The 26099-nt window shown below is 38.6% G+C and overlaps 1 protein-coding gene across 2 annotated transcripts in view; it reads left to right on the forward strand.

Annotated features, from left to right (window-relative positions):
* The window catches only part of CUL5 (cullin 5), an 88383-nt gene that overhangs the window by 34566 nt on the left and 27718 nt on the right, over positions 1-26099 (forward strand). The window contains exons 3-7 of one of the 2 annotated variants that reach the window (XM_048217211.2): positions 321-420; positions 7630-7806; positions 9580-9721; positions 11136-11281; positions 11365-11445. In XM_048217211.2, coding sequence (XP_048073168.1) covers positions 321-420; positions 7630-7806; positions 9580-9721; positions 11136-11281; positions 11365-11445 — 646 coding nt within the window. The remainder of the gene's footprint in view (positions 1-320; positions 421-7629; positions 7807-9579; positions 9722-11135; positions 11282-11364; positions 11446-26099) is intronic. The other variant, XM_057316593.1, reaches the window with a different exon arrangement.

Here is a 26099-nt window from a genome sequence, read left to right on the forward strand (position 1 = left end):
CATACTTTACATGAGAAAAAAAATTGATAATGGTTAACCATGGGATGTGGGATTTAAAGATGGGAGCAGGCTTTTATAATTAAAGATAAGCAGTGACTAGCAGAGATTTAAGGAGGAAAACAATGACAAAGAAAGCAAAATGAAAGTAGAAAAAATGTGTGTGTTCGATAACTTACAGAGAACTCGTGGTTCTTAGGGATGGATTTATCCACCCTCAGCTGGGAGTAGCACGGTCCTCAGAACTGTATTCATGCAGAACTTGATGTGAGTTTTGTCTTTGTCCTAGTGTTCATGTTTGTTTACCTGCTTTATTTTTACAGGGATGTGCATGCAGTCTGTCTCTGGGATGATAAAGGTCCAGCAAAAATTCATCAGGCTTTAAAAGAAGATATTCTTGAGTTTATCAAGCAAGCACAGGCAGTAAGTTCCATATCTTTAGATTATTTTAAGATTTAGAGAATATCATATTTTCCGATGTAGGACTTCTAGAAATAATCTTAAAATATCCCATTGACTTTTGACATTTATTGATTAATTTTTTTTAAAGTTTGTTTATTTAAGCAATCTCTACACCCAACGTGGGGCTGTAGCCCACGACCCCAAGATCAGGAGCTGCGCACTCTACTGACTGGGCCAGCCAGGCGTCCCATGTTGATTAAATTTTTTAATGAGATGATTGTTATTGGTCGTTTATTCCCCCTCAGTAACATTTTTGTTAAGACAGTACATCATTATCCTCAATTAAAAGATGCTGTACAGAATTCAGTTTTTTATACGTTCTTTAGAAGTCCCCACCATTTTTTTTTTTTTTGCTGCATGTCAGTACACAAGAATCGATTTTTTTTTCCTCACAATTAATACCTCTTCTTAAGCTGAGAGTAATTTTCTTCAATTCCAGATACTACTTCAGCTGCACTGTCCTTTATTGCTGCTGCTGAGCTGAAATTCACTTGGGTTGATAATATGTATAAGTGTTTAATATTACTAAAATGAAGACAGAGCTCATTTAGACATTAGGTCAATTATGCAAGAGTTAGTTTTGTTTTGTCTTTACTAACACCTTTGTTTTTTGGGAATAGTGCAGAGATAAGGTATTACTTTGAATCAACTCTTAACACTGAATTTTTTTTCTGTTCTATAAAATGAAGTTAGAAAACAACAGAGCTAGAATTTTTTATTCTTTAGGTGAATTTTTATGTCAGTATCTCAAACATTAGTCAAAGTAGTCTATTAGAAATTTTGTTAAATACTAATAGCTTAACAGTTCAAAATCAAAAATGGTCTTTTTCTATATATGACTTAAAGAAAGATGTTGACGTCAAGTACCTGATTGTTATATATTTAATTCTGCTACTAGCCACCACCATGATGTTAAAAGATTCATGTCACATGGGGTATTACTTACAAAATGAAATGTTTTGATATCACCGTTAATTCTGTCATCTTGATTTTTTAAAAAGATTTTATTATTAGAGAGAGGGAGGAAGGGGAGAGAGACAGTCGGGGTGGGGGAGAGAATGAGAGAATCTCAAGCAGACTGCTGAGTGCAAAGCCCGACCCGGGTCCATCTCAGGACCCTGAGATCATGATCCAAACTGAAACCAAGAGTCAGACGCTCAACTGACTGGGCCACCCAGATGCCTCCTGATAAATGATTTTTTTAAAAGTATAGTTTTGGGGTGCTTGGGTGGCTCAGTTGGGTAAGCATCTGCCTTTGGCTCAGGTCATGATCCCTGGGTTCTGGGATGGAGGCTCCCTGCTCAGTGGGAAGTCTGTCCCTCTGCCCTCCCCCACTTATGCTCTCTCGCACATGCGCTCTCTCTCTCTCAGATAAATGAAAAATTAAAAAATATATATATAGTTTTATAGGAAATTCTCTTTTAATGAATATAAACGATATTTTCAGGCTTTGCTTATATAAGTAAATACTTCAGTATCACACTTGAATCACAATTATACTTTTCCAGAACTCATTTAGAAATAATGCATTGGAAAGCATATCAGCTTTCCTGTTTATGACTTTCAGTGAAAATATAAATTATGTTTATTTCAAATTGATGGAGCTTTAGTCTTTAGTTTCTGGAAATGGGCTCCTGAAGAATCATCTTAGATATTGTTAACAAATGTTAAAAAATACACTTCACACTAGAAAACAAAAGTATGTGTTTCACTGTAACATGACTCAGTAAAGTCTGGAGGGTAGACTTTAGCAAGACCCTGAGGATGAGGTTTAGTGTCACTAATTCAGAGTGCTTAAACGGTAGGAATAGTAATGCCAGATATGCCTATATGCTTTCTCAACTTTTTTTTTTTTTTTTAAAGATTTTATTTATTTGACAGCAAGAGCACGCGTGGGGCTGGGGGGAGGGTGGCAGAAAGAGAGGAGAAGCAGGTTCCCCGTGAGCAAGGAGCCCGACACAGGGCTTGATCCCAGGACTCCGGGATCATGACTTGAGCTGAGGGCAGATGCTCAACGACTGAGCCACCCAGACACCTTGATTTCTAAACTTTTAAGAAAATTTAGCTTTGTGAGTTATTTTACTAGTCAGTTATTAGACTAATTGAGCTTATCTGGTTAGGGAGGACCAAATCTCTTAAACAGGAGAGATTGTTTCCATACGCATTAAGATGTTTATAGCATTATTTGAAATGACAAAATGGAAAGTAAAAGATAAATGTACAATGCTTGGCAGGTTATGAGGGTATTTAATTTTGTTTTGTTTTAAATTAATGTAAGTGTTCTTTTTTGCTTATAATTCTGTATAGCAATTTGGGCTAGGCTTACCTGATTTCTCCTAAGCTTATTAATGTGCCAGCAGGTAGCTGGTGGCTTTGCTGGGACTGGATGATCCAGGAGCGCTTTTCTCACATACTTGGTAATTGGTGCTGGCTTCCACCTGGCATTTCTCCCTCAGGTGGTTTCCCATTCTGGGGGAACCCAGCTTTTGAGGTGATGGTGGAATCTTCAGGACCTCCTCAGATCTTGGTTCAGAAGTCTCACGGTGGGGGCGCCTGGGTGGCGCAGTCGTTAAGCGTCTGCCTTCAGCTCAGGTCGTGATCCCGGCGTTATGGGATCGAGCCCCACATCAGGCTCCTCCGCTATGAGCCTGCTTCTTCCTCTCCCACTCCCCCTGCTTGTGTTCCCTCTCTCGCTGGCTGTGTCTATCTCTGTCAAATAAATAAATAAAATCTTTAAAAAAAAAAAAAAGAAGTCTCACGGTGTTACATCTGCATTCTGTTGGTCAAAACAAGTCACAGGACCAGCCCAAACCACTAGTGCAGAAATACACTCTGCCATCTTTTAAAAAATTGAGATATAATATACATACCAGAAAATTTACCCTCTTAAAGTACAAGGTTTAGTGGGTTTTAGTATATTCATAAAGTTGTGCAACTATCATCCACTCATTCTAGAACATTTTCATCACCCTAAAAAGAAGCTCTGTACCCATTAGGAGTTAATCCCCCATAACCCACTCCCCACAAACGCTGGCAACCACTCATCTTCTTTGTTTCCGTGCATTTGTTTGCTGCGTGCATTTCCTGGAAATGAAATCCTGCAATATGTGGCCTTTAATGACTGGCTTCTTTTGTTGATAATAATGTTTTCAAGGTTCAACTACACTGTAGTATTTATCTGTGTTGCATTTCTTTTTATGGCTGAATAGTATTCCATCGTATGACTATACAACATTTTTTTTTAAGTCTATTCATCATTGGTGGACATTTGGGTTGTTACTACTTTTTGTCTGTTTTGAGTAATGCTGCTATGAACATTTGTGTGTAAGTAGTTTTTTTTAAATTGAGTTATAATTGACATAATATTAGTTTTAGGTGAACAACATAATGATTTGATGTTTGTATATATTATGAAATGATCACCACAATAAGTCTAGTTAACATCCATCACCACACATAGTTACAGAATTTTTTTTCTTGTGATGAGAACTTTTAAAATCTCTTACCAACTTTCTGATATTCAGTACAGTATTGTTAACTGTTATTGCTACCCATATGCTACATTACTTCTTCCTCAGTCTTATTTATTTTATAATTGGAAATTTGTACCTTTTGACTCTTTTGCCCATTTGTGCCCCACCCAGCACTCCCTGCCTCTTGTAACTACCAGTCTGTTCTTTGTATCAGTGAGTTTGGGTGTTTTTGTTTTTGTTTTAAATTCCACATGTAAGTGAAATCATATTTATCTTTTGCTGTCTTATTTCACTTAGCGTAATGCCCTCAAGATATATCTTTGTTATTGCAAATGGCAGATTTCATTTTTTTTCTAATGGTTGAGTTCATTGTATATATATATATACCACATTTTCTTTATCTTATTCATCTATCAATCGATACTTAGGTTGTTTCCATATCTTGGCTATTGTAAATAATGCTGCAGTGTACCTGAGAGTACATATGTCTTTTTGAGTTAGTATTTTGTTTTCTTTGCATAAATACCCAGGTGGGGAATTGCGGATCATATGGTAGTTCTGTTTTTAATTTTTCGAGTAACCTCCATACTGTTTTCCACAGCGGCTGCAGCATTTTACGTCCCACCAGCAGTGCGCAGGGTTTCCCTCTTCACGGCATCCTGGCCAACACTTGTTCTTTCTTCCTTCTCGGTACGAGCCATTCTGACAGGTGTGAGGCGATGGCTCACGTGGGTTTGGTTTGCATTTCCTTGGCGATGAGTGAGGTTGAGCACCTTTTCGTGTGTCTGTTGGCCACATCTGTGTGTCTTCTTTGGAAAACGTCTGCGTAGATCTTCTGCCCGTTTTTCAGTGGGATTGTTTATTTTTTGCTATTGAGTTGTAGGAGTTCTTTGTCTGTTTTGGGTGTTAGCTCCTCGTCAGATCGGTGACGTGCGGTGATTTGCTCCCGTTACAAGGTTGTCTTTTCATTGTGTCCGTGGTTCCTTTGCTGTGCCACAGTCCTGTAGTTTGAGGTGGTCCACTTGTTTATTTTTGCTTTTGTTGCTTTTGGTGTCACATTCAAAAAAATCGTCACCAAGGCCTATGTTAAGGAACTCACCTAAGCCTGTGTTTTCTTCTAGGAGTTCTATGGTTTCAGGTCTCAGGTTCAAGTCTTTAATCCATTTTGAGTTAATTTTTGCATATTGTGCAGGATAGCGGTGCGGTTTTGTTCTTTTGCACGCGGCTGTCCAGTTTTCCCAGCGCCATTTATTGAAGAGACTGTCCTCCCCATTGTATATTCTTGGCTCCTTGGTTGTGAACTAGCTGACTGTATACGTGTGGGTTAGTGTCTGGGCTCTGTGTTCTGTCCCGCTGATCTCTGTGTCTGTTCTGATGCCAGCACCACACCGTTTTGGTGATGACAGAGCTCTGTAACATAGTTGGACGTCAGGAAGGTGATGCCTCCAGCTTTGTTGTTCTTTCTTAAGATTGCTTGGACCGTTCTGGGTCTTTTGTGGTTCTCTACAAGTTGTAGGACTGGTGGTTCTTTTTCTGTGGAAAATGCCATTGGACTTTTGATAGAGATTGCATTGAGTTTGTATGGTTCTGGTAGTGTGGACATTTTAATGCTATTATTCTTCCATTCTGTGAGCACCGAATATCTTTCCATTTATTTGTGTCTTCTGTTTGTTTCATCTGTGTCTTAGAGTTTTCAGTGTACCGTTCTTTCACCTCCTTGGTTGAGTTTTTTTGTAGGTATTCTTGGGATCTATCCCAGAGATACAAGGTTGGTTAGTTCAACATCCACAAGCGAATCTTTGTGAACCACTACGTTAACAATATGAAGTATAAAAATCTTATGATCATCTCAAATAGATGTAGAAAAAGCATTTGACAAAATGCAACATCTGTTTATGATAAAAACTCTTAAAAAGTGGGTATAAAGGGAATGTACCTCAACATAATAAAGGCAATATATGACAAACCCACAGTCACTCAATGTAGAAAATCACACTCAATGTAGAAAAGCTAAAAGCTTTTCCTGTAGGATCAGGAACGGGACAAGAATGTGAACTCTCACCACTTTGATGAGGCATAGTACTGGAATAGCAGTCAGACAAGAAAAAGAATTAAAAGGCATCCAAGTCAAAAAGGAAGATTTAAAAAAAAAACAAACCCGTCACTCTTTGCAGATAACATAATATAGAGAAAACCATGAAGATTCCACCAAAAAACTGTCGGAACAGACAAATTTAGTAAAGACGCATGATACAAAATCAATGTACAAACGTCTGTTGAATTTCTTTACACTTAAACTATCAGAGAAATTTAAAAAACAATCCCATTTATAGTTGCATCAAAAAGAATAAAATATGGGCACCTGGCTAGCTCAGTCAGTTAAGCGTCTGCCTTTGGCTTCGGTCATGATCCCAGGGTCCTGGGATGGAGCCCCGCATTGGGCTCCCTGCTCAGCAGGGAGTCTGCTTCTTCCTCTCCCTCTGCCCCTCCCCCCAACTTGTACTCTTGTTTTCTCTTTCAAATAAATAAATAAAATCTTTAAGGAAAAAAAAGAAGAATTGCATGCTCTACCAACTGAGCCAGCCAGGGGCCCCAGTCCTTAGTATTTCTCTGTTATCAGTTGTAATGTCTTCTATTTTATTTCTGATATTGTTTGAGTCCTCTCTTTTTTTCTTGGTGACTGTGCACAGGTTTGTTATGAACTTTTTTTGGGACATAGATATTTATGGCAGCATTTTTCGTGATAGCCAGTGGGTGGAAATAACCCAGATGTCCATCAGTGGACAAAATAGATAAACATAATGTGGTATATCTATAAAATGGTATAGAGTTCAGCCATAAAAGGAATAAAGTATTGATATATCCTAGGACTTGGGGGTCCCTTGAAACTGTTAAATGAAAGAAGTCAATTATTAATGTCTGCGTATTATAGGGGCACCTGGGTGGCTCAGTTGATTAAGCTTCTGATTCTTGATTTCAGCTCAGGTCTTGATCTCAGGGTCATGAATTCAGGCCCTGCATTGGGGGTGCTGGGTGGCTCAGTCAGGTGGACTGAGTCCATCTCTTGGTCTCACATAGGGTTGTGATCTCGGGGTGGTAAGATCGAGCCCTGGGTAGGGCTCTGCATGAAGCATATGGTTGGCTTGGTATTCTCTCTCTTCCTCTGCCCCTCCCCTTCTTGTGCACGTGTTCCCTCCTTCCCTCCCTTGCGTGCGCTCTTTGTCTCTCAAAAACAAATAAATCAATAAAACGTTTAAAAAAAAAAAGTCTACATATTACATGTTTCCTTTCATATGGAAATCTGGAACAAGCAAGTATGTAGACACTGAAAGTAAATTAGTGGTTGCTTACGGCTGGACAAGGGATGGATGGGAGTGATAGTTAGGGAAGGCCAAAAAAGTGATGGCTTAAGGATATAGGGTTTTAGGGTTTTTTCACTGAAATATAGTTGACGTAAAACATTTTATTAGTTTCATGTATACGTTATGATTTTACATATGTACCAACATTGCCACAGTAAGTATTTGTGAAAATGTTTTTATTTTTCTTGGATATATACATGTTTTAATTTCTCTTAGATATAATATAGTTTGTACGATAAATAAAATATTTTATATTTATAGCATGAATGTGGTCTGTTATTCTTTCAAACACCTACCTGTATTTATTTCAAATTCGTACGATTCTTTTTTTTCAGCGAGTACTGAGCCATCAAGATGATACAGCTTTGTTAAAAGCATACATTGTTGAATGGCGAAAATTCTTTACACAGTGCGATATTTTACCGAAGCCTTTTTGTCAGTTGGAGATTACTTTAATGGGTAAACAGGGCAGCAATAAAAAATCAACTGTAGAAGACAGTATTGTTCGAAAAGTAAGTTAATTGTTGCATTTTTTACCCTAATAGTGCTCAGAAAGAGGGTGATTTTACAACTTTAGAAAGTAATTCAGATTTTAAGTGGGTTTTTCTACTTGATGTATAAATTCCTTTTCGACTCTTGCTGGGTTTTACTGAATACTACTAACTTTGTTCCATCCACGTTTAGCTGCACTTCTCTTTCTTTATGTCATGTGGTGTTAAGTTGTGGATCTGTGTCCTCAGACTTTACTCCCTTAATTTCTCCTTTTCCTGGTTTTATCTTCAGTATTCTATTTCCTACTTTGTATTTCCTTTAAATTACTTTTTTCCTCTTTCAAAAATCTCTTGTTAGGTTACCTTCTTGTATCTTTGTGTTTAATTGTGGCTAAACTGTTGTTATCTACATGATATTCTTTTTACTTGATTCCAGTTATCATGAACTCATTATGTACTGTGTTCATTTTCATATTTTTGCATAGTTTCTAGTTAGAAGCTCTGTGTCCAGTAATCCCTCGTGATTTAATGTAAAGAACTCAGCTTTGAAAGTGGAATTCCTGGTTTTCTTTTCAACTCTTCAATCAGTAATGACCTAAACTCTCTGTCCTCATTTCTCATATGTATTTCTGCTTCTGAGAATCAAGTGAAAACATAGATTTGAAAAGTAAAAAAGTGAAAAGTGCCTCTTGGACTTTAAGCAACTTGCTCCTTGCTGTGATGGTTATAGCAACAAAGTCAGGCATTCAAATAGTGGCATAGGCATTCCTGCCCCTTCCCAGCTCTAAACTTTGTGCTGATGTGGACAGGGATGCTATGAATTTAGACACCCAGTGGTTCTCCAGTAGTAGAAATAACTGTAGTGTGAGAAATTATCCCCTTCCCCCCCAAAAGAAAAAGAGAAATACTTCTAGATGCTTTTTAATTTGCAGTTTCATAATCTTGTCCTCTCTTGTTTTTCTGTTATTCTTTCAATTTATACCATTCCCTACTGATTACAGGAATCAGCATCATTTAATGATTAAGAGCCTAGATTCTGGGACCATACCTGTTGGAGTCACATCCCAGTGTTGCCATTTATGAGCTGTATAAGTGTGGGGAAGCTAGCTTTCCTCTCAGTGCCCCAGATTCTACATTTCTAAAAAGGGAGATAACAGTACTGATTTATTGGTTTTGAGGATTAAATGAGTTACTTGTGAAAAGCACTTAGAGCCATGCTGGGTGTGTAGTGAATGTCGCATACCTGCTCTTGTTATTATTGATGCTGGTGCTGTTGTCGTTAATACATTTTCTGTATCTGACACAGTTTCTTGGAATGATGATACATATGGCTGTGTATATAACATTGCCGTCATTTAAGTGGAACATCTGTCAGGTGCATTTGTGTGTTTTTTTTAAAGGTCCAGTATCACACAGGTTTTCATTTGGTGCTTTTTGCATTTATTGTGTGTTTATACAAACATGTATATGAGCATTCCAAACACCAGTATTGCTGAAATTTAACCTTGTATTTATAGGAGAGGATAACCTTTAACATGTATTGTTATATTTAATTTTTACAACAATCACTTGAAATTTGTATTATTATTTGTACTATTTTACAGATGGGAAATCCAGTAAATAAGTTAACATTTAACCAAACTTAAACACACTCATTCCCTGAAGTATTCAAGTGAATATAGGCCTAAGAATTTGATTTCCTTTTTTAGTATTTCTAGTTAAAATTTTTTGTGTGTCTGTAGGATACCTGGTATATGAATAATTGAGATGACTGCATATTTCTTTTTTTCCTAGCTCATGCTTGATACATGGAATGAGTCCATCTTTTCAAATATAAAAAACAGACTCCAGGACAGTGCGATGAAGCTGGTACATGCAGAAAGACTAGGAGAAGCTTTTGATTCTCAGCTGGTCATTGGAGTAAGAGAGTCCTATGGTATGTTCTGAACTTTTATGATCATAATTTTTTTCTGGAAATTCTGCGACCGTTGCAGAATATAGTACCATCGGAGTTATGTGTGCTATGCAATAGTCATGTCTACTTTTGGTGCCAGGTGCTTTGAAGAGCCCACAGAAGGTAGTAAATCTCTTCAAGGAAATACGGGAAAAAGGTCTATATTCCTGTGATTAATATTGGTTTTCTCCATCTCATTCAGTTCTTGGCTGGTGAATCCTTTCAGTGACCTAAATTAGAGAAATGTAGATTTGAATCGATAGATCAGAAAAGGTGGTAACTGGTTTTGTCCTGTTTTCAGAAAGTACGTTTATTCCATGTACACATTCCTCTCTGAACTTTTCAGTGTCTGACCATGATACTCTGATTTGTTCTTTAAATCAGATAACACTGTTTTCTCTGAGAATGCTCCTCCTCCCGCTTTACTTGTCGCTCATCCGCATCCTGTTTGCCGGCGGAGGCCTTCCCTGATTCCCAGACTAGGTCAGGTCCCTCTCGCATGGCTTCATAGTCCCGGTGCCTCCCTCTCATCACTTTAGTTCACTGTGTGGTTCACACCGTTTCTTTACTGAACGTAGAACGTGGGCACTAAGAATGCCTCGGTAAGAATTTTTTGTATTAATGAACCTTCAGCTGTCTTCGATTGGCTCTCTCTGTTGCCCCCATATTTCTTTAGGTATCAAAGTCTTTAGGCTTTCATTACCCATGCTGTTGAAATTTATTCCTTCTTATTTCAACTACTACCAGTTTATACTGTGTAAACTCTGCTTCTGGACTTTTTTTTTTTTTTTTTTTCTGCTTCTGGACTTTTGAAACAGTCTTCTTACAGTGATCTTAGCACTATCATTTAACCCACATACTGTTCACAAGGTGAACTTTTAAGTACAATTTTGTTATTATTTTTCTTGGCATTTGGTGGTACACCATGCTCAAATCAGGGAGCTGAGGCTCTCCACAGCTACGCCTAACTTCCCATTCTGCCTTGTTTTCTATTAACCTTACGGTCCACTCAGACAACCTGGTCATTTTACCTTGACTTGGCCTTGTGACTTCTTCCCAATATTTACTTCCTTTACTAGCTTCCGTGTAAATTCTAGTTTTTCTTTAGACTCACCTCAAATCCCATCTCAGCTGTGAATGGTTTCTTGACCATCTAGTTGGAAGTCATTCTCTTTCCTATTCAGAAATACAATAGACCATGTTGTCTGTACTGTTTGTCACTTGAGTGCTTTATGTGTTACCTACAGAGAAGGATTTTGTCTCGCATAATTATGTTCTCCTGAGCGTTGTCATAGTCCCTTGCACATAATGACTCCTCACTATTTATTTCATTTTTTATACTCAAAATACTGATTTAAAGTGTAATTAGAGTAAAATTTTATTTTCTGTTTTTCAGTTAACCTTTGTTCTAATCCCGAGGATAAGCTTCAAATTTATAGGGACAATTTTGAGAAGGCATACTTGGATTCAACAGAGAGATTTTATAGAACACAGGCACCCTCGTATTTACAACAAAATGGTGTACAGAATTATATGAAATATGTAAGTCAGAACTGAGTCTGTGTGATCATTTGAGCTGTTCTCTTGATATTCTTAAAAATGATTGCTATTTTGCTTCTGGGCAGGCAGATGCTAAATTAAAAGAAGAAGAAAAACGAGCACTACGTTACTTAGAAACAAGACGGGAATGTAACTCTGTTGAAGCAGTAAGTAACTGTGTGATCGTGTATTCTTTGAGATTATTTCAAGTAGTTGCCCAGGGATGGCAAATATGTGATGCGAGTATTCTTACTCATCCTTCTCACGTCTCTGACCAGCATGACTAATGCGTTTAGTACCCTTGCCCCGGTGCCCGAGCACAGCTGCAGAAGGCCCCTTACTCAGGACTCAGTCCTTGTTCTTGTGAGCTGATGTGCAAGATGAGATCTATTTGCCATCCCTGCTCTGACTTCGTTACGTTTAATGTACTTAATTTTTAACAGTCTCCTTATATTATGTTTTATGTGCATCTGTAGTTAACCGTTTTAGTGATTTTCATGTTGCAAGTAAAATATGCTCCCTAGAGATACAGTTGATTCTTGTTATTCACAGTGATTTTGTTCCGTAAAGTGACTGTGAACACTGAATTAGTGAGTACTGATCAAATCATTACTTCTAGGGGATATTTATTCTTGTTATGGGAAGATGTTTTCAAACTTGTCATGAGATAAAATATTACTTGATCAGGGAACATCAGTCTTTATATTGTTATTTTGTTTTTCTTTATACTGTAAGTTCCTCAAAAAAAACCAAAACTGATCAGAGATAGTAGCCATGTTACAATATCTGTCCTGAGCGTTTTCTTAGAGAGAATGACCTAAATGTGCTATAGTAAGGAAAACAGCAGTCACGTTCGCGAGAGTCTTAGAAATTGCTCACATATGGCAGTGGTACTTCCTCTAATTCCCTTCAGTCTTTGGAGCCTAGGAACTGGATTTAGATTTACATTCAAGGGGGCAATATTCCTGTTTGCCTGCGACCAAACATTTTCCAGCTATGGATGGATTTCTTTCTTTCTTTCTTTATTTGCTTCTGACTTTTCTTCAGCTCTTCCGTCTTGAATGATAGTCATGTTTATGCCTTGTTCAGAAAACAGGTTGAGTTGGATTTTTTCCCCCCTTGGCTTCTTGTTTTGTTTTGTTTTCTGTTTGTCTTGCTTTACATGATATACAGTGTATTTCCTCTTTTAGTGGTTAAATAACTTTCATATTGGCCAGAAAAGAGGGCTAATTTCATGGTTGTTTATAGAAATTTTCTGTAGAAATTTAAAGCCAGGCTTGGACTTCATCCAGAATGCAGGGAAGGCTGTTGAATGTTTTTTAAGCAAGTGTGCCATGCTCAGAGTTATCCCCCGGGGAGATTAATCTGGTAACGGTATGAAAGAGGAGTTGGAATGGGAAAGAGAGAAGAGGAGAAGGTAGGAGGTTTTGCAATAATTCATGCAGGGGTTTAGGAGTACCACGTAGATGATAGCAACGGGGACGTAGCTGAGCGAGTAGAGAGAAAAAGACTTCCTAGAAGTGGAACATGGTGTCATATGGATGGGGCTAAAGGTTAAAGGGAGCGGAGTCTGTAGTGTTCCCAAGGCTCTGGCCTGGGGGAATTCACTGCTACGGGAGGTTGGGGGGAAAAGTAAGTCTCAGTCCTGCATCAGAAATAGGAGTCAGTGTGAGGGGTTCGAGTTGATGGATGTGCCCGTAGCATCTGGCTGGGATGTTGCAGTTCCGTGAGATAGAATTGTTGTTTTTCTCCTCTAGTTTATACAGCTTAGTTGTATCATATTTATATGAAGCCTAAGGAGTTCAACTGTAGATGTCTAAGATAAGAGAAAGCAAGAAAAAGATGATGACAATGGTAGATAGTCAGCTGCACATGATAGTTGGTATAGAGCAAGTAAGCCTCCCTTTCTACTTCATGTATTTTTATTTTTTAAGATTTTTATTTATTATTTGAGAGAGAGTGAAAGCAAGAGAGATCACAGAGGGAGAGGGAGGAGCAGACTCGCCGCTGAGTGGAGAACCCAGTGTGGGGCTTGATGCCAGAACCGTGGGATCATGACCCCATCCGAAGGCAGAAACTTAACCAACTGAGCTACCCAGGCGCCCCTCCCCTTCTACTTCAAAGCGCACGCGCACACGCACACGGAAAAAAGTTAAAATAGAAGGTGTGAATTTACTTTTTCACAGTTACCAAATAGCGTGAGCATCTCATCAAGCTAAAGGACTTTAGGGTTCAAAGATAAGTTTTTTCATTACAGTTTTCAACAGAGAGACCCTAAGTGTAATACAGCGTGCTTCCAAAGAAACTGTACTTTATTTGGGATGTGGGAGGTCTTTTGTGTGGTTTGTTTTTCTTTTGTTTCGATTTTCTGCTTATTTTTAAAAATGAACTCTTGACTCAAGTAATAAGGTATATACAGAAAAGTGCACAGAAATTTCAGGTATGCATTATCACAAAGTGAACATACCTATAAAATCACCGTGACAATAATTACCAGCAATTCTGAAATCATCCATCATGCCCTCTCCAAATTAGTCTAACCATCTTTTTCTTCAAAGGTTATCACTCTCTTAACTTTTAATGACGTAGATTAATATGCAGTTTGTACAGCAATATTTGGTGCAGAGGAGAAATAAGTACCAAAACTGCAGGATTAATTTTAACATTGGGAATTTCAGATTTAATGAAGATGTATTGTTGTTTATACACCTCACTGAGCTAAGGCCCTTATACTGTGTACGTAACATTTATTATATATTTGTTAATTTATAGTTTCTGTTTTCAAAGAGAAATGATATATATTAAAATGAAGTATGTTGTGATGGAAGGAACAGTAAACCAAAAAATCACCAAGTCCTGATATAAATAAAATATAAAGAGCATTATTTGAATTGCTCGTAAGAAACAAGTCCCTTTCCACACTACAAACTATTCAGAACAGACTTACTGCCCTAAATTCTCTGGGAAGAATTATCAGCCATCAGAACATGCAATGGTATGTACTTACCTGTTAGACTATTCTTATTAATGGAGGACAATTACAGTATAGGGAAAATATATTTTACTGTTAACAGTCACTTCATATGGGGCTATACTGTAATGCACACCAGAATTTAAGATTAAAGTATGTATGTTTTTGGCATTTATGTTTTTCTCTGTAAATTAGCAAATTATTGTCATTGATCAATTACCTTCTTTGTATTTAGTTAGTATAAATCAATATCAATTTTTTCAACCTGACTAGTTTTTTTTATATATGAAGAGAAACAAGTTTTTCGACCTGTATTGTGTATAGTAGAGAAAATCTCACCTAGGTAGTACCCAGTTGTGAGGCCAGGCCTCCTAAATGTCAGATGAACATCTCAAGTAATGTTACTATAGTACTTAGCAGCTCCCTGGATTCTTTCATTGTTATCAGAGTTTTGTTATCTTGGATATTCCAAGCAGCTGATAACATCATTTGCAAATAATGATGCTTTTGCCTCTCTAATATTAATATCTCCTATTTCCTTCAGTAGACTCAATCTATTAGTAGTTAATTTTGGGAAAAATGTTAAATATGGGGGATCCTTGCTTCTTCAGTCTTTGATGGGAGTGCTTCCACATTTTCATCATTAAGCGTGGTGTTGCATTTTGGCATGATGTATGCATTTTGTTACGTTAAGAAACTATTCATTTATTCTTCTTTTATGAAGAGTATTATTAAAAATGTATATACTTTAGTCCCAAAGCCAGTATCTTATTTAATGGAGAAACGAGTCATTTCCACTAAGATCTTGAACAAGGCGAGGATGCCCACTATTTCTGCTGCTTTTTAACATTGTATAAGAGGTATTAGCCTCTGCAGTTAGACTGGAGAAATCAGTTGGAGGTATGAGAATGGGTGAGCAGAAGTAAAACTCTCAGTTTGGAGATGATATGATAGTATATTTGGAAAACTCCAGACAATCAACGATAAAACTAACTCAAACAATAAAGCAATTCAGTAAGGTAGTAGGATATTAAATTAACATGCAAAAACCAATAGTCTTCTTATACACAAATAATAAACAGGATATAATATTAAGGAAAACATCACTTATGGTATTAACAAAGAAAATTAAACACTTGGGAATAAATTTAACAAGAAATATATGAGACCTGTAAGAGGAAAACTTTTTAAACATTCAAAAAACACAGAAGTAAACTCAAAAAAATGGAAAGACATCCCTTGTTCTTAAATTCTGTGACTTAGAATTATAAAGATGTCAGTTCTTCCCTAAATGAATTTATAAATTCACTGTAATGCCAATGCAAATACTAACAACTATTTAATGAAGTTAAGACAAGTTGATGTGTGGGGGGCCTGGGTGGCTCAGTCGTTAAGTGTCTGCCTTCGGCTCAGGGCGTGATCCCAGCGTTCTGGGATTGAGCCCCGCATCAGACTCCTCTGCTGGGAGCCTGCTTCTTCCTCTCCCACTCCCCCTGTTTGTGTTCCCTCTCTTGCTGGCTGTCTCTCTCTGTCAAATAAATAAACAAAATCTTTAAAAAAAAAAAAAAAGACAAGTTGATGTGAAAGTTTGTGTGGAAAAATAAACATGTAGGAATAGCCAGGAAAACACTGGAAAAGAAAAACTATGAGTAGAAAGCCCTACCAGACATTAAGACATCCTTCATAAAATAGTGTGGTAATTGTGCATGAATGGATAGGGGACCAGTGGGATGGAGTAGACAGTCCAGAATTTTATGGGACAAAGGTTGGATCTCAAATCATTGGGGATAAAGATAGACTTAGAAGATGGTGATGGGACAACGCAGTAGCCATTTGGAAAAAGATGAGTTTGTATATTACAGCATTCAGAAGAATAAACACCAAATAGGTCAGGGATTGAAATGCTAAACATGAAATCATATAGGTACAAGAATAATTCCTCTTTTAACTTTGGTTTAGGGGAAAGCTTTTTAACATGACTCAGAATTCAGAGCCAATAAAAGGAAAGATTGATGAATTTGACTACATTTTTTAAATTGTGGGGGTGCCTGGGTGGCTCAGTCGTTAAGCGTCTGCCTTCGGCTCAGGGCATGATCTCAGGGTCCTGGGATCAAGCCCCACATCGGGCTCCTCTGCTGGGAGCCTGCTTCTTCCTCTCCCACTCCCCCTGCTGTGTTCTTTCTCTTGCTGGCTGTCTCTCTGTCAAATAAATAAATTTTAAAAAATCTTAAAAAAAATAAAATTGTGAAAACCATAAACAAAGTCAAAAGAGAACTGACAATCTGGGAAAGAATATTTGCAACATATATCACAGAGAAAGGCCTATTAGCCCTGCTATATAAAGAACTTTTCAAAATTGAGGAACAAAAATGGGTAAGAACCCGGTAGAAAAATGTTGAGAAAAGATACAGACAGATGACACAAATATATACCTAATACTGGCTATCAGACATTTGGAAAATACTCAGACTCATTCTTATAGAAGAGTTCCACCTTATAAACATGGAGGGTTTTGACAGTCCCTATTAGGCAAATATCACAGTAATAATTGTTGTAGACAAGCTCCGAGAATGGATATTAAAGTTAATAACCAAAACTGTGAGGTAAAATGGAGTACATTAACAGCTTCAAAGTATATTCCCCAGGATATGTTCTAAGGGAAAAATAGTAACTTTACAATGCAGAAACCCAAAAGACACTATCTTTTTTTTTTTTTTTTTTTTAAGATTTTATTTATTTGATGCAGAGAGAGAGCCAGCGAGAGAGGGAACACAGTGGGGGGAGTGTGAGAGGGAGAAGCAGGCTTCCCGCTGAGCAGGGAGCCCGGTGCAGGGCTCAGTCCCAGAACGCTGGGATCATGACCTGAGCCGAAGGCAGACGCTTAACGGCTGAGCCACCCAGATGCCCCCCAAAGACACTATCTTAATCAAGTGAGTAAGGTTAACATCACCAGTTGGAGGGACGTACTGACATGGTGAACCTCTTGATGTGATGCACTGAGAAGACAACCTCATTCCTGTGGTGTTCTCATCAAAAATGGATAACCTTATTCTAATGAGAAAAGATTGAACAGTCTCAAATTGGACGACAATCTACACAATAACTGACTAGTATTCTTTAAAAGTGTCAAGATCATAACAGACCAAAAGAGTAAAAAAGAGAGAGACAGACCAAGGAACTGCCACAGACTGGGGGAGAGTAGGAGATCTAAGCAACAACTAAATGCAGTGTGGGCTTGTAGGTAAGATCCTGGGGTAGGAAAGAGACGTTAGTGGAAAAACTGGTGAATTTCTAGTAAGATCCATAGTTAGTAGTTTACTATTTTCCTGGTTTTAGTAGTTGCGTTGTAGTTGTGTAAGACATTACCATTAGGGGAAATGAGGTGGTGGATGTATGGGGACTCTGTGCTGTTTTTGCAACTTTTCTGTAATGCTAAAATCAAAATAAAATACAAAAATAAAAACAAAAACATATTATGAAGAATGCCTTTTCAATATGGGAAGCATCGGTAGAGTTCACTACATGGCATTTTCCTCCATTGGACTAATTCAGTAAATCACATCAACAGAGTTCTTCACGTTAAGCCATTCTTCCATTTTAGGAATGAACACAATGTCCCATTTATTAATGGATAAACGTGTGCCCCAAAGGGATTTTGACATATCCTATATAGCCAATAAAAGTTACTCCCAAGATTTTCCCCTCATAGTTTTTTTTGTTTTTGTTTTTGTTTTTGTTTTTTAGGGAGAAAGCGCTGCAGCAGGGGAGGGGCAGAGGGAGAGAGAATCTTTTTTTTTTTTTTAAGATTTTATTTATTTATTCGACAGAGATAGAGACAGCCAGCGAGAGAGGGAACACAAGCAGGGGGAGTGGGAGAGGAAGAAGCAGGCTCATAGAGGAAGAGCCTGATGTGGGTCTTGATCCCATAACGCCGGGATCATGCCCTGAGCCGAAGGCAGACGCTTAACCGCTGTGCCACCCAGGCGCCCCAGGGAGAGAAAATCTTAAACAGGCTCCACACTGAGCGCAGAGCCCGATGCGGGGCTCGATCTCACAACCCTGAGATCATGACCAGAGCTGAAATCAAGAGTCGGATGCCTAACCGACTGAGCCACTTAGGTGCCCCTCCTCTAAGTTTCTTATATGTAAAATGTTTAGATGTTAAATTTAGTATGTAACGAGAATAATATCTTTAGAATCCTTTTATAGATTTATCCTAATTCAACTTTTACTTGAAATTGCTTGTCATTAATACAGCAGAATCAGTGGGAAGTTAGTCATGCTGTGAGTTGTTTAAATATCACAACATGAAGATGCCAGTAAGCAAAAGGTGGGAAAAAAGTGGGGAGCACTTTTTTATGTTCTAATTTTTAATTCTTTTCTGATGCCTGGCCTGTGTGTTGGAAAGTTTTGGAAGTTAGGAAAAGTGGAGGGTGGATTTTAGTCTTGTTTTGGAGAACGTTTGAATTCTAGATTAGTATGTTTGAACTAGGCTAATATATATATATATATATATATATATATATATAGCTTTTATATATAAAACTATATATATATAAAACTATATATATATAAAACTATATATATATATAGTTTTTAAAGATTTTATTTATTTATTTGACAGAGATAGAGACAGCCAGCGAGAGAGGGAACACAAGCAGGGGGAGTGGGAGAGGAAGAAGCAGGCCCATAGCGGAGGATCCTGATGCGGGGCTCGATCCCACAACGCCGGGATCACGCCCTGAGCCGAAGGCAGACGCCCAACCGCTGTGCCACCCAGGAGCCCCTAGGCTAATATATTTTGATGAACTCTCTAGGCCAGGGGTTTTCAGGTAACATCTACCTCCAGAAAGTGTTGTGCAGATTGTGGAGGCTTTTTTGGTTGCCACAGTGATTGATTTGCAGTGAATGAGGTCAGGAATGCCACATGTCTCACGGTGCTCAGAGTGTCCCACATAAACCAAAATTAGGTCACATCCCAAAAGGAGTGAGTCAGTGGTCCCACTGGCCACACGGGTCAAGGAAAATCTTGTTATGCCTGAGTGTAAATCTGAATTGTGTTTTACTTATAAACCAAAATATTTTTACATGATATTAATAATACACCTTATTTTCTAGTGTTGATATTATTGTGTAAGTTGGGGGAAGATAATATTTTTATTGCTGTTTGGGATTTAAACCTATTTTTACTACAGACGCTTATGTCGCCGGTAGCGGTGCTCCCTGTGGTGTGTGAGTCGCCGGCCTGTCTGTGCTGCACTGCATTCGTAGTTGTCACCTTCCCAGAGACACCACGCAGAGGGGCAGGCGCCTGACTGCTTCATTGTATCTCTTGTTTGGTTGTGGCCACGACTTTACAGGTTGAAATATATATTGACTTATTATAAAGAACTGTCCTTTGATTTCTGCTGTATGTTATAATTAGAGATTGTATCAATGTTCTTGAAATAACATATAGGTAAATTTCAGTGTAAGACTTGCTGTAAAAGGGAGTGTTGGGCCTGAAGGGTTTGAGAACCAGTGCTTTGGTGGTGCAGAGCCTTGAAAGTTTATGACGAGGGGATCAGAGCTGCTCTAAAGAGGCAAGAGACTTGCTTTTGGTTGTCACGAATGTGGTAAAAGGGGTTCAGCTAGGTACATAATGATAAATGAAGGGAAGTAAGAGGCATTTTGAAGAAATAATTAAAGGACATTTAATTAATTTATTTATTTTTAAGTAAGCTCAGCGCCCAATGTGGGGCTTGAACTCATGACCCTGAGATCAAGAGTTACATGGTTACTGACAGAGCCAGCCAGGTGCCCCTAAAAGACATTTTAATGGCCTGTATGATGATCGAAAGATTTGAGACTGGGTTATTGGAGTAATCTGAGTAGAGAGTCAGAGAAGAGCTAATTGTGAGAGCCCTCTCCAATTTTTGAAAGATTGTATACTTGTAAGAGCTTAAGGACTTCTGAGGAGTTTTAAGTTAGAATTTTGGGGAGGGCAGTGTGTATAAATAATAATCAGCCTATTATACAGCACTTTGTGAAAAGTAATGAAAAATCACTGTCTTCAGTATTACATAAGTAATGATGAGTTACAGCTTCTGTCTCCTGGCTCCAAACTAGTACTTTTCTTCCAGTGTGATGGGCCATGGGATATGGATCAAAATATATAATCTACAGATTTGTTTGTTTGCTGGTGAATATGCCCTGGGTTTATGGGGAATAGGATTCTGTTGCTAGAGACTACAATCCTCTAGTTTTATTTTTCTTCATTAAACCATTTGACCTATGTTTATTGAGCACTCATTCACTCAGTGAATATGTATCTAGTCTCTATTAGTAGTGAGGTAGGTAGAAAGGGGTACACCATGAACAAAAAGTCCTTGCCCTTACAGAGTTAGCATTCAGATAGAGGAAGACAGATAACAGACTAGTCAACAAATAAAAATGATTTTTTGAAAATTTTTACTCAGGTTTTTTTTGTTTTGTTTTTTAAGATTTTATTTATTTATGTGACAGACAGCCAGTGAGAGAGGGAACACAGCCCGGGAGTGGGAGAGGAAGAAGCAGGCTCCCAGCGGAGGAGCCCGATGTGGGACTTGATCCCGGAACGCTGGGATCACGCCCTGAGCTGAAGGCAGATGCTTAACGACTGCGCTACCCAGGCGCCCATACTCAGTTTTTTAAAGCTAAAAACAAAATACATTTTCCCCACCCCTAGCCCCCTGCCTCTTGGAACCACCGATCTCTTCTCTGTATCTATGAGTTTGGGGGGTTTATTTCTCTCTCTCTCTTTTTTGAATGATTCCACATATGAGAGAGATCATATGGTATTTGTTGTTTTTTGCCTTATTTCACTCAAGCATAATGTTCTCAAGGTCCATCCAAGTTATTGCAAATGACAAGACTTCATTCTTCTTATTGACCGAATAATATTCCGTTGTGTATTTGTATCATAGTATCTTTATCTTTTCATCCATTGGTAGACACTTAGGTTGTTTCCATATCTTGGCTATTGTAAATAATGCTGCAGTGTACCTGAGAGTACATATGTCTTTTTGAGTTAGTATTTTGTTTTCTTTGCATAAATACCCAGGTGGGGAATTGCTGGTCATATGGTAGTTCTGTTTTTAATTTTCGAGTAACCTCCATACTGTTTTCCACAGCGGCTGCAGCATTTTACGTCCCACCAGCAGTGCGCAGGGTTTCCCTCTTCACGGCATCCTGGCCAACACTTGTTCTTTCTTCCTTCTCGGTACGAGCCATTCTGACAGGTGTGAGGCGATGGCTCACGTGGGTTTGGTTTGTATTTCCTTGGCGATGCGTGAGGTTGAGCACCTTTTCGTGTGTCTGTTGGCCACATCTGTGTGTCTTCTTTGGAAAACGTCTGCGTAGATCTTCTGCCCGTTTTTCAGTGGGATTGTTTATTTTTTGCTATTGAGTTGTAGGAGTTCTTTGTCTGTTTTGGGTGTTAGCTCCTCGTCAGATCGGTGACGTGCGGTGATTTGCTCCCGTTACAAGGTTGTCTTTTCATTGTGTCCGTGGTTCCTTTGCTGTGCCACAGTCCTGTAGTTTGAGGTGGTCCACTTGTTTATTTTTGCTTTTGTTGCTTTTGGTGTCACATTCAAAAAAATCATCACCAAGGCCTATGTTAAGGAACTCACCTAAGCCTGTGTTTTCTTCTAGGAGTTCTATGGTTTCAGGTCTCAGGTTCAAGTCTTTAATCCATTTTGAGTTAATTTTTGCATATTGTGCAGGATAGCGGTGCGGTTTTGTTCTTTTGCACGCGGCTGTCCAGTTTTCCCAGCGCCATTTATTGAAGAGACTGTCCTCCCCATTGTATATTCTTGGCTCCTTGGTTGTGAACTAGCTGACTGTATACGTGTGGGTTGGTGTCTGGGCTCTGTGTTCTGTCCCGCTGATCTCTGTGTCTGTTCTGATGCCAGCACCACACCGTTTTGGTGATGACAGAGCTCTGTAACATAGTTGGACGTCAGGAAGGTGATGCCTCCAGCTTTGTTGTTCTTTCTTAAGATTGCTTGGACCGTTCTGGGTCTTTTGTGGTTCTCTACAAGTTGTAGGACTGGTGGTTCTTTTTCTGTGGAAAATGCCATTGGACTTTTGATAGAGATTGCATTGAGTTTGTATGGTTCTGGTAGTGTGGACATTTTAATGCTATTATTCTTCCATTCTGTGAGCACCGGATATCTTTCCATTTATTTGTGTCTTCTGTTTGTTTCATCCGTGTCTTAGAGTTTTCAGTGTACCGTTCTTTCACCTCCTTGGTTGAGTTTATTCCTAGGTATTTCATTCTTCTTGATGCAAGTGTAAGTGGGATTGTTTTCTTAATTTCTCTTTGTGATACTCTGTTATTCATGTAAAGAAATGCAACAGATTTTTGTATATTGATTTTATGTCCTGCAGCTTCACTGAATTTATTTTGACAGGTTTTTGGTGGCATCTTGTGGTTTTCTGTATAAAATATACTATTATCTGTAAATAGTGGAGTTTTACTTCTTCCTTTCATTCAGCCCTGTCTCAGCTCTTGTTTGTCTCTCAATCCTTTATCTTGTACAAGCAGCCAGTGATATTTTTAATAACACCCAGGGAAGTATGTACCAAATCTTCGGTGTCCCAGTGTAAGTGATTCTTTATAAAATAGATGAATGCCGTAGAGAGCGAACTGGTTCTGGTAATGCTCCTGCTGTCACCTTTGCCTTACAGAATATGGTCAGGGAAGGTCGTCTTCAGGGAGTGATATTAGAGCTGAGACCTAAGTGATAGCGGTGTAGCCTTGTGAAGATCTGGGATAAAGCTTTCCAGGTGGAAGGAGGAGCAAGTGTAAAGGCTGTGAATCAGGAATGAGTTCAGCATGTTTTAGGAACAGAGAAAGGTTAGTGTGGCCACAGTGTGGTGGATGAGGGGAGGGGTGGGGAGCAGGAGCTCAGTGCAACGGGCAGCTGTTGAAGGATTTTAAGTAGAGATGCTGATGTGATCTTATTTTTGTATTTCAAAAGAGCATTTAGGTTGCAGTAGGGTATTTGGATTACAAACTATAATCGAGGTGAGAGGTGTTGATGGCAGTGGAGATAGATATATAAGTGGAGAGATTCAGGATGTATTTCGGAGGGAGAACCTGTAGGTAGGTGCTGTCATTGTTTATCCTTTACAGGTAAAGAAACTGAAGGTCAGAGACTGCAGAAGGTTGGCCTCAGACAGCTGGGACATGGTGAAGCCGGGCTTCTAATTAAGTGCAGTTTTTGGTCCTGAGTTCCTAAGGATAATGCTAAGCACTTTGGGGGTGTATGAAGAAGATATGCAAAGTTCGGTACATAATTTTGGATATATGTATTGCACTTACACATATGTAGTCAGCACTCTTGGTGACAAGAAGCAGGAACCCATCTCAAACAAAAAAAAAGGCAAATGTGTTAGTTCATGTAAAATCCAGTGTGGAAAGTACAGGGCTAACACTAAAATGAAGGATATCTGGATTTAGGAATTTGGAACATTGTAAGAACTTTCTGCATGTGTATTTTTGTACTCTTAATTCTGTTATCTTTGACAGCTGTTAGTCTTTTGGTTGTTGTTGTTGAAGTGGGGACCATGATTGCTGTCCTTCGTTGTGTGACCTGAAAGAAGATAAGAGTCTGGCTCCACGGTTTTAATTATCCTAGCTCTAATTGACCCAGCTCGAATTGAGGGCCCAAGCTTGGATCTAATGCGCTCTGTGTGTGTCTTTGCCCACGTGTGTGAGCATGCTTCACTGTCAATGTGTATGGGTCTGAAGTATGTATAATATCGTAGAATTTGACTTGTCCGAAGGACAGCCCTTACAGCAACTTGAGCTGCTTACAGTTCAGTGGAGAACCTGAAAAGTCAGTCCAAGAATCCGAGCAGCCAAGTGTTGGTTAGAAGCCTAGAGGCGCATGGTTCCGGTTTTGCTTATGGGAGAGCCACGTAGCCCCACTCAGAACCAGTTAAGCACACAGTTCCAATAAGCTTGATTCTCGTTGAATGGTTCTGTAGGACGTGAGCAGCAGTGTCTGTGTGAAACCAGGAGAGGCTTTGAGCTGTCTGCTGAAGAGACATGATTGACAGGAAAAGATGAAACATAATAATAAGAAAAAAGTGAGAAAAAAACTTAAACTAAAACAACTTCAAAAGTTTTTCTATGGCTATTAGTATTTTAGGTGATTGTCCTACATACCTGCATTCCCTGAGGGCATTCAGTTTGTATTTATTGTGCACTTAAAATATGCTGGGCCTCCTGTGAGTTGTGCCTAGTAACATAGATCTGGTTCCTGTCTTCAGAGTGACACTAGAATAAAACGAATTGTTTATACAGCAGAGTGATGGACTAGAGCGTGGATTGGCCGTGGCAAGTCTTCATCTCTTCCCTGTGACCAAGGCCCTGACGAGGGAGGTGGTGTGTTAGAGTCGTTAGGGACGTACATGTAAGAATCAGAGGAGGATTTGAGTTCCTTTGTTGTCATGTTACCAGCAGTGTGCTCTTTGGCAAGTTATTCAGCCTTTGTAATCTGTTTCCTTAACTGCAAAACAGAGTAACACCCACATGTATTGTCAGAGTTTAGTAAAACACTGCCTGGCATGGTGGATTTTACTGTTAAAGCTCAGGTTTGGAGAAAGTTGCTGATTCGAAGACAGATAGGAACTATCGTACTGTTTATACAGAACATTGAATTAGCAACCAGGTCACAAGTCATAGATTATTAACATTAAAGTATTTATTGACCTTTAGTATCTTAGTATATTAAGGGCGATTTTGAAAAAGTCAAGGTGAGTAAGTCTGAATTTTCATTGCTGTGTATAGTTACTGTGTAAACAGTTTAGAAATAAAACAAATACCACTAGTTATAATGGTAAAATAAAGAAATCTTAACCAAGCTAGAAAAGTCAAGGGAAATTAATTTTGAGAGTAACCTACCATGCGTAGAATAAATTAGTTACTGAATACGTTACAGATATCCTTATATGGTTAAAGACCTTACAATGATAAAGTCTTAAAGTGAAGAACCTAGGATAATTTTTAGTTCATCTCCTATTTTATAGTTGAGTTAAAGCAAATTATTACTTGTACAGATTTGAATAACGAAAATTAGAGCCATTCTTGTTGCTTTGTAATAAATTTCAGTGAAGTAGGATTAATTGTGCAAATTGAATACCAGTAAAAGAAGACTCTACTCCATCAATTAGCCTATCTGTCCCACCTTTCATCTTCACAGACCTTGACCTTTACATCCATTCATTCAACAAATACTGAGTGCCTGCTGTGTTTTATGGCAGGCATCATCTTTGAAGAGTTTTGCTATAGAGGAAGGTAAAACATCAAGCACATTGATAGTTAAAGTGTTTCACCTTGCAGACCTCTGGGGAGAGATTTCTATGGATTTAGAAGTTGTGCTCATCTCAGGCAAAATACAGGATTTGATGGCATGTGGCAAAAAGTTTTTTTCTTCACCGAAGCTAGCAAAAGGAGACAGAAAGGGAATACAAGGTGAGAGAGATGGTTTATCACTACCCTTTCCCTTCGAGATGTATTTTTCAAATAACAAGTATATATTTAGGGTCGACTCTCTATGTAGTATTTTGGTAAATGATGGGAAAGAAACATGAAAGAGGAGTAACATGATTTCTGACCTCATGGAACCAACCCTGTCGTTAAGACAAGACTCATTTGCAACAAGGGGAAAGCACCACGCAGTCTCCCTTTCCTCTCTTTGCCCACGTGAAATAGTTCTCTGAAGGATTTTTCATCTCACAAGGATTTAGACCATAATCAATCTCTTTATTAAAAAAAAAGCCTGGTTATGACAGTTTTCAAATATTTACAAAAGTGGAGAA

The sequence above is a fragment of the Ursus arctos genome, unplaced genomic scaffold (genome assembly GCF_023065955.2).
Source record: "Ursus arctos isolate Adak ecotype North America unplaced genomic scaffold, UrsArc2.0 scaffold_22, whole genome shotgun sequence".
NCBI lineage: Eukaryota > Metazoa > Chordata > Mammalia > Carnivora > Ursidae > Ursus > Ursus arctos.